The following is a 12,086-nucleotide window of genomic DNA, read 5'->3' on the forward strand; positions in this document are numbered from 1 at the left end:
GATGGAGGATTGGGAAAGACTATGGCAAAAAGATTTAAAATTCATGGCCTGTTACACAATAAAAGAAAAATTTATTAAAATGCTGTATAGGTGGTACATGACCCCCAGCAAATTGGCCAAAATACAGTATATAAATCAAAGTCAAATCTATGCTGGAGGTGTAATCAAGGGGAAGGAACAATGTACTACATGTGGTGGGATTGTGACAAAATTAAAAAATTCTGGAACACTGTCTATGACAAATTTTAAAAAAAATTCAGACAAACTTTTGAGAAGAAACCTGAAGCCTTTCTTCTAGGGATTATGACAATTGATAATACAAATGACAAAAAATGGTGTTCCTATATGCTACAACAGCAGCAAGAATGTTAATCGCTAGAAATTGGAAGGGGGACAGGACACCAACAAAGGAAGAATGGCAAACTAAATTGTATGAGTATTTGGCATTAGCAAGAATGACAGAGGCAATTAGGAACCAACCAAACCAAAAACTCAAACAGGAGTGGGAATGTGTAAAAGATTATCTGGGAGAACATTGTTCTCAAATAAAACCCTTGATATCTTTCGACTAAATTTTGCAAAGTAAAGATCAGATAGGGAATATATATTATGTATTAGAAAGGCAAAAAGGAAAAACAACACATCTGAAAAGAGAAAGAAGACAGAAGAAGCCACACTGAGATGGTGGGAAGTCACTTGTGTAGAAATATTGTTATTGTTTGGTTTTTATATGTGTACAATATATGCTAAAGAGTGAATGGAATACGTATATGCTAAAGAGTGAATGGAATATGTATATGAACAACCAATTTAAAACTCAATAAAAAGCCATTAAAAATATGTAGGAATGGGATGACACAATAATAATAATAATAATAATAATAATAATAATAATAATAATAATAATAATAATATAATTATACCCCGCCCATCTGACTGGGTTTCCCCAGCCACTCTGGGCAGCTTCCAACAAAATATTAAAATACAATAGTCCTTCAGATATTAAAAGCTTCCCTAAACAGGGCTGCCTTCAGATGTCTTCTAAAAGTCTGGTAGTTATTTTTGCCTTTGACATTTGGTGGGAGGGTGTTCCACAGGGTGGGCACCACTACCAATAAGGCCCTCTGTCTGGTTCCCTGTAACTTCATTTCTCGCAGTGAGGGAACCACCAGAAGGCCCTCGCCGCTGGACCTCAGCGTCCGGGATGAACGATGGGGGTGGAGATGCTCCTTCAGGTATACTCAGCTGAGGTTGATGTTCTGTAGATGCTGTCAAAAACTTTGAATTCATGAGCAGCACTGAGTCCATATCAAGCTACTGGGTGTGGAAGCACCTAAAGGCATTTGTAGTATTGGCTGCCTCAGATGCCAGAATAATTTGGCCAGCCAAAGATACTATGAATCCTGATGTAGGGAGGGTGGTGCTGTTTGCTGTTCTGCCTGTGGCAGCAAAATATCATGAGCTGGTTTTGGGGAAGAGAAGTGGTGAATGAAGTTCCAGTCCTTTAGAAAGATGAATACTAACAACATTAGTGAAATACCAAGGAAGGAAACCTATAGCAAGAATCTAAGTAAACTCAAATACATCATCTGGACACATGGTCAACAGACCCTGAACACATTCCACCAGAAATTCAATGATTTTCACCCCACATTCAACCTAACAATGAATCAATCTATGCAAGAAATACATTTTTTGGACACTACTATAAAAATACAGGATGGGCACATAGACACCACCTTATACCGTAAACCAACTGACCGACAAACATATCTACATGCCTCTAGCTACCATCCCAAACATACCAAACAGTCCATTGTATATAGCCAGGCACTACGTTACAGCCGCATCTGTTCCAATTCTACAGACAGAGACTCTCACCTAAGAGATCTACAGCAAACCTTTTTAGAACTAAAATACCCAACAGATGAAGTTAGACAACAGATCAACAGAGCCAGACTGATACCCAGAGAGAACTTGCTGCAAGACAGACCCAAAAAAGAAAATAACAGAACACCTCTAGTCATCACATACAGCTCCCAAGTTAAAACAGTACAACGCATTATCAGAGATCTACAACCTCTCCTGGACAATGACAGTTCTCTTTCTCAAGCTCTGGGAGGAAGACCTTTCATTGCCTACAGACAGCCACCCAGTCTTAAACAACTCCTAACCCACAATAATACTACAACCAGACCTAACACGGACACTGGCACCAGAGCCTGCAATAAACCCAGATGCCAACTTTGCTGCCACATACACCCGGACAACACCATTACTGGCCCCAACAACATCACACATACCATCTCGGGACTATTTAATTGCTCATCGTCTAACATTGTGTATGCCATAAAATGCCAACAGTGTCCTTCAGCTCTCTATATTGGACAAACAGGCCAGACCTTACGCCAAAGAATAAACGGACATAAATCGGACATCAGGAATCACAAGACAGAGAAACCAGTAGGAGAACATTTCAATCTCGCAGGACATTCTATACAAGATCTCAAAGTAGCTGTTTTACTACAAAGGAATTTCAGAAATAGACTGGAAAGAGAAGCTGCTGAATTACAACTTATCACCAAACTCAAAACCATGGAGAAACCTGGTCTGAACAAAGACCTTGGATTCTTATCTCATTATACATGACAAAGCCATTTTTCACCTTTTCACCCCTTGCTTTTTCCTGTAAGACCTATTGCAGTCGTTAAGAGTCGTCAACAGGCTCATCACAGCTATCTGCCAATCACCCATTCCCACCACCCTTCTGAGTAATACCCCTCCCCACCTTCTCACTATATAGAAGGGTCTGGTGACTTCTGTTTCAGTGTATCTGAAGAAGTGTGCATGCACACGAAAGCTCATACCAAGAACTGACTTAGTTGGTCTTTAAGGTGCTACTGGAAGGAATTTGTTTTGTTTCAAATACAATGTTAGTAGTACAGTTACAAGATGCTCTCATATCTTAGGGTTAGTCCTGAAAATACTGATTATTTGGCGTGGTTCATATGTTGTATGAAGATAAACCATGGTTTAATGCAAACATGCAGGCTCCTGCCTGGGGAGAAGATTTCAGCTACCCCATTGCACTCCCACTGCTGGTGTCTGAAGCCACGCAATGATGACATCAGACACAATCCGTATCTACCCTGCAGTTTCTTGAGCAATACTACTGTTTGATGCATTTCCCCTCAAACCAGCTTCCATCCAGTTTGAAAACGTAAGCCACATTCACTTCACTGTTAAACGGAGGTGTGTACATTTGAGAGAGCTGTTGCACATGTGCAGATGACAGCTTCAGGAATAGGACGGGTTTGGAAGGGTTCCAGGTGCAGGAGAACCAAAGAGGTAATGAACATTGGGTAAAGACAGCCCCACACGCACGCCTCTGATGTGCAAAGCAACATGCAAGCGTGACTTGAAATGCAGTGCAGGAGATAAGCACCAATTTGCATTTTCAGTCACTAATGTGGATATAGCCAGAGTGTCTCATGGGAATCCAGGTTACTTGTTTAGCTTTCTTTGGATTAACCATGAGCTATGCATAACCAAAGTTTGATCTTGGTTTATGGCTCTAGGTTTGTCTGGGAGAGCTAATCCATGAGCTCAGGTTTAGAAGACACACTAAATTATGGCTTAGCTCAGCTCGGTGCTGCAGCAAAATGACTGGGGGAGGAGTGAAATGGCTGCAATCTCCTCTCCTGGAAGCTAGATGTTCACTGAAGCCATGCTAAGCCATGGTTTGGTACAGCGTGACATGGGAACCAAACTTCTGACTCTAACAGGATATTTTCATGTCATCTTTATGCCAAAGCACCCCTGATCTTCACAATCCCTGTTTCCAAATAAGAGCCTCACTTAAATGCTGTTTTTGTTTCTAATTCATGTGTACTGTGGAGATCACACTGGGGATCTGCATTATACAGGATAGGAGGATCAGAGGCAGCATCTGAATATTCTGCCTCAGACAGCAAAATGTTTTGGGCTAGCCTTGCTGAGGTGGTAGAATTCTGGATTGTACCACTTCACACTGCAGACATAGGGGTGTGAGGTGTTTCTGAATGCTCCCCTCCCCCAGGATAGAAATGCTAAAATAAAATTTATCCCATGCAGCAAACTACACAGCTTAGATAAATATATAGTACAGGTCTCTCCTTGATGTGCTAGTTGGATGTACAGGATTTTAAAGGAGGCAACATTAAAAATAGCTTCCCCTCCATCTGCAGTGGTGCAGTCCAGAATTCTATAACTTCAGTGTATGTTGTGTGATGGGTCACCACTGTATAACTAGCATCAGTGCTGCCTCTTTTCTCCTTGTATGGGGCATGGCTTCCAGGTGAGAGGATGTTGCTTCTGTGAAGGCTTGAGAGGCCTTCTAAGAGATGCTACTGTAACTGACCAGAACAACTTGTGACCCACCCGGCCAAATGCAACCCCTGCCCAGCACTGTAAAAGCAAGACAAGGGGTTGTCAAGAACAAACAAACAAACACCAACAAAACTGTGGGCCTGAGTACATGAACACTGGAATGTGTTTGGCTTGGTGAATCACATTTTGTCTAAGCTGGTTACTTTACACCCAAGCACATTGTGAGGCGAAAAATAAGTAGGTTTGCCAGGTGAATGGTAGCCAAATATGTGTTGAATCCATAAAAAGGGTAAGGGGATGATGACTGTGTGATGTCTGAAAAATTACAGATATCAGCATCTCATACCATGTTCTACTCAGGAGGAGACAGCTTAGCCATGCTTGATGGTATGAGATGTCACAGTGTATATCTGCTCAGATGTAAGTAAATGAGTATTTACTCCCAGATAAATAGGTACAGGAACACAGTTCTGGTAAACCATACAGGGCACTCAGTCTTGTTATACAACCTCAGCAACAAAAGCACGACTTCACTCACCCACCCATTCCCCCCCACCCCCCTAATCACCCCACTTTCAATTTTCTGGGGGGAAGCAAACAATTGTATATTATTTAACCCATCTTTACCTGTGACTTCCCATAAAAACTGGTTCCTCCACTGCGCTGAGGCTTGAAAAGGCCTTCTAACAGCAGTGCGGGGAGAGGAAGGGTGAGTAGGGGGTATTGCAGCCTAAATAAGGAGGCCTCAGAGGCTGCATCCTGCCAGTGGGCTTGTTGTTGTTGTTTAGTCGTTTAGTCGTCTTTGACTCTTCGTGACCCCATGGACCAGAGCACACCAGGCACTCCTGTCTTCCATTGCCTCCCACAGTTTGGTCAGACTCATGCTGGTAGCTTCGAGAACACTGTCCAACCATCTCGTCCTCAGGGTTTTCCAAACTTGGGTCTCCAACTGTTTTTGGACTACAGTTCCCATCATCTCTGACCACTGATCCTGCTAGCTAGGTATGGTGGACAACTGGAGACCCAGGCTGGAGACCCAAGTCTGAGAAATCCCGTCCTAGCAGCTAACTACAATTGAATGTAGGGCTCATTCATTTTGTTGTTTAATGTGGATAGTAAGCTTCCTCTGCCTCTACATTCTCCATTGCCCGTATGACATTCTGCTCTAAATCGCTACCCTCCCACACTTTCCCCTCCCTCAATCCAATCTTTTTTCATACCTTCTCCTTGGTATGAGAAGACATGATTTGAGTAAGGGGAAAGCATGGGAAGGCAGTAATTTGGAAGAGAACATCATGTGAACAGCAGAGAATTAATGGAGGTATAGGGTGGATGAGCCCTTAGTTATCGCAACCTTGTACACCCATGCTTGTAGTCTTACGGAAACCCTAAGGCAGCTTCCAAAAACATAATGAATTAATAAATAAAACTCATTCAAAATATTGCAGGATAATCAGCTTAAATAAAAAAATCGAGAAAACTTCACAGCAAGACACTAAGCTACAAAGCAATTCTTGAAGATCCAAGTTTTCACTGGTCTCCAGGGGACAAGCAACACGTGAGCAAGATTGGCCTCCTTTGATAGTTGTGGTACCTAAAAAGGCTCTGTCTTTTTTGCCCACCCATTTGAAATAGCAGGATCTCAGATGCTGACCAGAACACACAAAGGGGGTGAGGTTGCTTTTAAGAAGCCTGGCCCCAGATCATTTAGGGCAGCCTTCACCAACTTGGTGCCCTCTAGAGGTGGACTACAATTCCCATCAGCGCCATTCAGCATAGCCATTCTGCCCGGAGTTAATGGGAGCTGTGGTCCAAAATATCTAGAGGGCTAATTTAGGGTCTTAATGGTAAGCACTGGCACCTCAAATTGAGCCTGGAAACAAACTGGTAGCCAACAGCATTGAAACAATTTTTGAGTTCTATGCAATACCCAGCAAATTTCTGTTAAGAGTCTGGCTAGGGCATTTTGAGACTACTGAAGCTTCTAAGCCATCTTCAAGGGTCTCTTCAGTGCCACACAGAGTACATTGTTGTAGTTCTACATACTGTGCGAAATCTTTGTGTTTGTTTTCGAGAAAAAAAGCGTTGGGAGAGGGAATTCAGAGTAACCAAGCGGTAGGAAGTAGGGCTGCTTAGCCCTTCTTCTGCTTGCAACATCTCTGTTCTAAATCACACACATAGCAGAACAGCTTCACCTCTTTGGGATTCAAGGCTTACCAAACCATTTGGAATGGGGAAGTAGCTGGTGGTGAAAAGGCTAAGCAAACCATATACCCGTTGCTTCCCTCTTCCCAAAGCTGCTTTTATATAATAATGAAGTGATGTGAACAGGTAGGCACCACATGAAAAGCACTCCCAGGTCATGTTTGATGGCAGCAGGTCCAACTTTGGCTCCAGCCTGTGGGTGCCCAGTGCACGTGCCCCATGCTGTAACATCATGGTGTCACATTGTGATGTCATGGTGGCGCAGTGCAGGGAGTGTGCTCTGGCGCAGTGGTGACAACTGGGCTGGGGCTTGCGCCCCTGCCATGGGGCCTCTGTTGGGGTCTGCTGTGGCTGCAAATGCACCCCAGAAGCACGTCTGCAGCCACTGTGGGCCCCAATTGAAGCCCCGCGGCCTGAGTGCTCCACTGGAGTGCCAGAAGTAAGGCGATGGTTGGCAGTGACAGGGGGCAGAGGCTGGGCAAAGATTTTGTGGGTGCCCAGGCTCCCTGGAGTGGGTGCCACTGTTTGATGGTCTATGCACCAGAAAGCCCTTGTTGACTATGCCTTCTAGATGCTGTGCAAGTGCAATATACAGTATAATGAAGTAAATTCACATGTCATGTGATTTCATACATCAAAGTGTTTTTCATGGAAGAAATGTATAAGCATCACTTAAGTATAAAATACAAAAAGAGATTTAATATTGATACAGGGCTACAGGTGGGGATGGTTTTTTTCAAAGAAACTGGAGATATCTTGGGCAAAGAGTACATTCTAAAAGTGAATGAAATGGGACAAGTTATCTAAATATAAAGTTGCTTGGGGGAGAAAGCTAATTTATATTCTCCCGATTTGAATCCCCCCTGCAATTCGAGTTCTGTAATTTTGCTGAATGTTTACAAAATGTAATGTGTAATGTTTTTCATGACTGAGTTGTGTGGCCCCAGAACAAAGGAGACCCACTTTCTCTGGTTGTCTCATGGTTGTAATAGTGACAGCAAATGTACAGATAAGCATATGAGGCTGATAATTGTCCAAGGCAAACAAGTCGAAGGCTAACCTAGGATTTGAACAGAAGGTGTTTTCCTCCTTCCAGATAGGATGCTTTAGGCTCCAAGCCTAACCCCACTTATCTGGGAGTAAGCTCCATAGAATTCAACAGGAATTTCTTCTGAATAGACTGGGTTAATATTCTAGCTGCAACCAGCTTTTGTATTCTCCCGGTCAGCAATGCGAATGCAAGTTATACACAGTGGCTCTCATTTCCAGAGGGGGATCCATCTTAGTTGATTGCAGCAAAAACAACACAGAGTTTAACACATTTATGATGTGTTAAAGCTCTCTCCAAATCATCTGCAGATAATTTCATCACATCTGATGAAATGCACTCTGTTCCCTGAACGTTTATGCCATAATAATTGTGTTCGTCTTTAAGGTGCTACAAGGCTCTTTGTCAGTATCCTTGGCTAGCATGCACATTTGATTTAAAACCATCTCTTCATTTTTTGGCCCCACATAATCTTCACAGGCACACTGTACATAAAGGCGGTGTGCTACAGAGGTGGTGGTGGGGAAACAACGCAAAACCCAAGGTTTGATCCCAGGAAGCAATTTTTCTGGATTTCAGTGGGGCCTATCCCATGTTAAGTATGCTTAGGATTGCAGCCTGAGCCCTACACACTTTACATCTACACCTGAATTCAGTGGGGCTCGCTACCAAGAAAGTGTGCAACCTGATCCTAAGCATGATCCTTCAAGCCACTCATTTCGACGAGGGGGGGATGGGGGCTATGTCGAATCAAGCATGCTTTAGGATTTAGCCTTGCTGCCTACTCCTAGTCCTGTTTTTAATCAGAAGAAGAGGGGCTGTTAGATTTCAGCAGGCAGGGGGAGGGGACCGCTTGCTCGCAGGTAAATAAATCCGAGTTGGAGTATCGCAGCCTCCAAGAGCGAACAACAACAAAAACAAAAAAAACAACAACAAAATAGACCACCTTTGCTCCTTTAGATCTAAGTCCAGTGCTCCACCGCCTCGGTTGCAAGAAAGGTGCCCAGGAGGGGGGTGCACGCCCTGGAACGAAACGCTGCCCGTATTGTCTGTAAGAGACAGCCCTCAGCATCCCCCAGGAGTGGAGCAGTTTGGACTCCGCCTAACTGACACCGAACTCCCCTCCCTCCCGTGCTAGCAGCAGCAGCAGCAGCAGCAGCAGTGGAGCATTTTAGCAGAGCAGCAGCAGCAGCAGCAGCAGCAGCAGCATCCGCCCTTCCCCTCCAGCCCTGACAGTGCACAGAGCCTGGGAGCTGTAATCCTGAGCTGGCTGGCTGGCTGGCTTTGTGCACGGTCCTGCCTGCCTGCTCCTCGCCGCCGGAGAGGATGGGCTGCCCAGGGCTGTGGAGCACCTTCCCCAGCGCTTCCTAGGAAGGGACCAAAACAAAGGCAGCCCCTCCGTGACTAGCCAGCCCGGGCTGGGGTGGATGCGAGCGACCATGAAAGGCTGGGTCTCCTCCTCCTACTCCTCCTCTCGCTCTCCTGCCGTGGCTGCCTCTGCTGCTGCTTCTCCTGCCGCCGCTTCCCGAGAGCTGCTGGCTGCTGCTGATGATCAGAGGACTCCCGTGTAAAAGGAGGAGGAGGAGGAAGAAGAGGAAGAAGAGGCGGCGGCGGCGGAGGAGGAGGAGGAGGAGGCGAGGCGTGCTCGGGCTGCCGCTGCCCAAAGGTGTCAAGGTGCTGGCGAGGCGAGGGGGGACATGGCTTCTTCTCCGGCTTCGCTGGGGCCCCGCGGCCCTCGCCCACCCACCGTGCCGCCTCCCATGCAGGAGCTGCCCGACCTGAGCCACCTGACGGAAGAGGAGAGGAACATTATTATGGCTGTGATGGACCGGCAGAAGGAAGAGGAAGAGAAGGAAGAGGCCATGCTCAAGTAAGCCAGAGGCCGGGCTGGCAGGCAGTCCTCCACTCCCTCCCTCGCGCACTCCATTCATGCACTCCCTCCTTCGCCGCGGGAGGGAGGGAAGGTGGGGGAGCTGGTGCTCCCGACAGGGCGAGGAAGGAGAGGCGCTGAAGCAGAGGCAGACTTTTTATGAATGGCGCAAGGAGGGAGGGAGGGAGAGGGGTGCTTTCATGCTTGCTTGTGGGTCACACTCAGGGTACCTTTCCTCCACTCCTTATAGAACTTCCTATGCTCTTCCCTTGGAAACTCTTCCTGCACCTTCTTCCATGGCCTCTCCTAAATAACTGGCGTGGAGGGGGGGGGGGGGAGGCGATGCGTAAACCGGAAGGCAAAGGAAGGCGAGGTCTGTGAATGAATGGGGGGCCAAGCCATGTGTATGTGCTTCTGAAAGATAAGCTGGACGACAGGCATTCCCATTCCACCTTTAGGAAGAATTCCTCTGCGAATAATAACAACTCTGCCTATTTTGGGAGGGTCCGATGGGGTGGGGTTTCCCTAGGCAGAGTCTTCAAAAGTCCGTGCTGCCCCCACCTGGTTGAAACGGAGCCCAGCCCAGCTGCCGTGGGACTTTGTGGTGTGTGTGTGCCTTGTTGTTAACATCAACCACCTGCAGGAATTCTCCATTTGGGGTGGGTCTTTCTCTTCCCTCTTGCCTCCCTCCCTTTAAAACAATGGCAGCAACAACATTTTTCACTGGGGTGTGTTGTACCGAAACGGGGAGGAAGAGATGGCCAAGTATGTATTCGAGATACCAAGAGGCATTTTAACGTGATAAATGCAAAGAATTGCATGTCTCGCCACCTCACAAAAACGGTTGTGCATATATATATACCTGTTGGTGGAACTGGACAATTGACAGGCTCCATGCCCTAGATCACAAGCTGCAAAAGGGTGTGTGTCTGTGTGTGCTTGTGTGTAAATCAGAGTGTTGGGGGATGCCATATTTGGGTGTTCTCCAGTCCATCCCTTCTCCTTTCCTCAGCCTCGTTTTTTACCCCCATCTGATGCCTTACATGACTATATTTTCTATTCCTCCTGCAAATAAGTGTATTCGAGTCTAATGTGATATCCAAATTGATATCTCCTGTATAAAAATAGATGTGTAGTTGGGCCTGTAAAGGGGGATCAGGCTTTTTCTTTATGCTCGAGGCCTGCTTTCTTTTTGGATGGAAAGGGCAGTCTAGATTGCAGAACACAACCCTTCTAGCTCATATTTAAGCCCCCCTATTGGTGTTCAAAACATTCCTTTTCCTCCCGGTGGATTTTCTGCTTCCATGTGTTTATTTGGAAGATCAGGTTTAGTGGCTTTCACGGAAGGTGTGTAAGCATATGGGGAAGCTTTTCTCTTTGGGTGGAATCCCAAACAATGACTTCTGAGGTGCAAGTTCTGGTGTTTGTTCCTCTCCTCTCCCCCCTGCTAGCAGTGACATCTATAATAGATGGGAAATATGGAATCCCTGCAGGCTCTCAACTTCTATGCTGTCTACTGCGAGTGATGGAGCCGGGGGGGGGGGGCACAGCATCAGTCTCTCATTGTGGTGTTGCCTCTTCCTCCTCTGATCTGCACTGGGGTTTGAATTTCTGCAGTAGTGGTGGCAGTTGCCACCATCAGTTGCACAAATGTACAGTAAGGCCCAGTAATTGGGAACGAAATGGCTCGACTTTGCTGCTGTTTAAGTGTTATGGTGCCGTGAGAACAGAAGGCAGCTGTTTGCAACCCTTGGGGTGTGGTTGATAATCTTGGGAGAGGAGAGGAATAGGAATAGCAGAGTGCATGTCAATGTAACAGTGAAAGTATGTCTTTATAAATAAAGATATGGAAAGATAACAGGAGAGCTGAAATGTTACACATGTTTGGTCCATTCCCTTAACCCCTGCCTACTATTCACTTATAACTATTTAAACTTTCTGCTGCACCCTTTAACACAGCACCCTACATCAACAGCCCAGCCCTAAACAGTGGCTTTGCTTCCTTGTGGCATGCTTAAGGCGGCATTGTATTGAATAGATTTCTAAAGGAACGCTGCTAGTTTGTATTCTGCCTCCATTGACAAAAAAAGGTGTTATTTGTGAGCCTCATGACAGCCTTGCAATATAGGTGAGGCTGGCAGAGGGTGTGAGGCCCAAGGCCATTTAAATAAAATTCTGCACCATGCTGCTGCTGGGAGCACTGGGGCAGCCAACCTGTGCCACACCTGCCGCAAGCAGCATAGCCGGTGGGTTTTGGTGGCACACCTGGGCCAAAGCAGGTGTGAGCCTGCCTAGAGCAGAGAGACAGAACTGCCCTCTTGCCTGCTTCTCTCCTGCTGCACTGCTTTCTGGCCAGGTATAGTAAAGATACATCGTCACTGAGGCATCATGGAAGAGCTTTTCAGGCACTGGAGAAGGGCTTTCCCAAGCTCCAGACTTGACTTGTGGCTTGCTTGCTTGCTTGCTTGAAAAGAAAAGAAAAGAGAAAATTTTGGCCACGGTTGCTCTCTGCTCTGCCATTTTGGCCCTCAGTATTTAAAATCTATTCCAGGAGGTTGTAGTGGGAGCCTTCCAAGCTTTCATTGAAGGAATTTG

At 46.0% G+C, this 12,086-nt stretch overlaps 2 protein-coding genes across 54 annotated transcripts in view; one reads left to right on the top strand and one right to left on the bottom strand.

Moving 5' to 3' along the window:
* Positions 1-8,676, bottom strand: part of ASRGL1 (asparaginase and isoaspartyl peptidase 1) — a 73,367-nt gene extending 64,691 nt beyond the window's left edge. For 2 of the 4 annotated variants that reach the window (XM_081857346.1, XM_081857353.1), the window contains exon 1: positions 8,568-8,676. The gene's annotated coding sequence lies outside the window, so the exon portion shown is untranslated. The remainder of the gene's footprint in view (positions 1-8,567) is intronic. The other 2 variants (XM_081857351.1, XM_081857350.1) reach the window with 2 other exon arrangements.
* Positions 8,677-8,774: 98 nt separating this feature from the next.
* RIMS1 (regulating synaptic membrane exocytosis 1) overlaps positions 8,775-12,086 on the top strand; it is a 241,493-nt gene continuing 238,181 nt past the window's right edge. For all 50 annotated transcript variants that reach the window (XM_081856705.1, XM_081856738.1, XM_081856722.1 and 47 more), the window contains exon 1: positions 8,775-9,491. In XM_081856705.1, the coding sequence (XP_081712831.1) occupies positions 9,319-9,491 (173 nt within the window). In that variant the 5' untranslated portion in view covers positions 8,775-9,318. The remainder of the gene's footprint in view (positions 9,492-12,086) is intronic.

This window comes from Podarcis erhardii, assembly GCF_964252035.2.
Source record: "Podarcis erhardii genome assembly, chromosome: 3".
NCBI classification, from domain to species: Eukaryota; Metazoa; Chordata; class Lepidosauria; order Squamata; family Lacertidae; genus Podarcis; species Podarcis erhardii.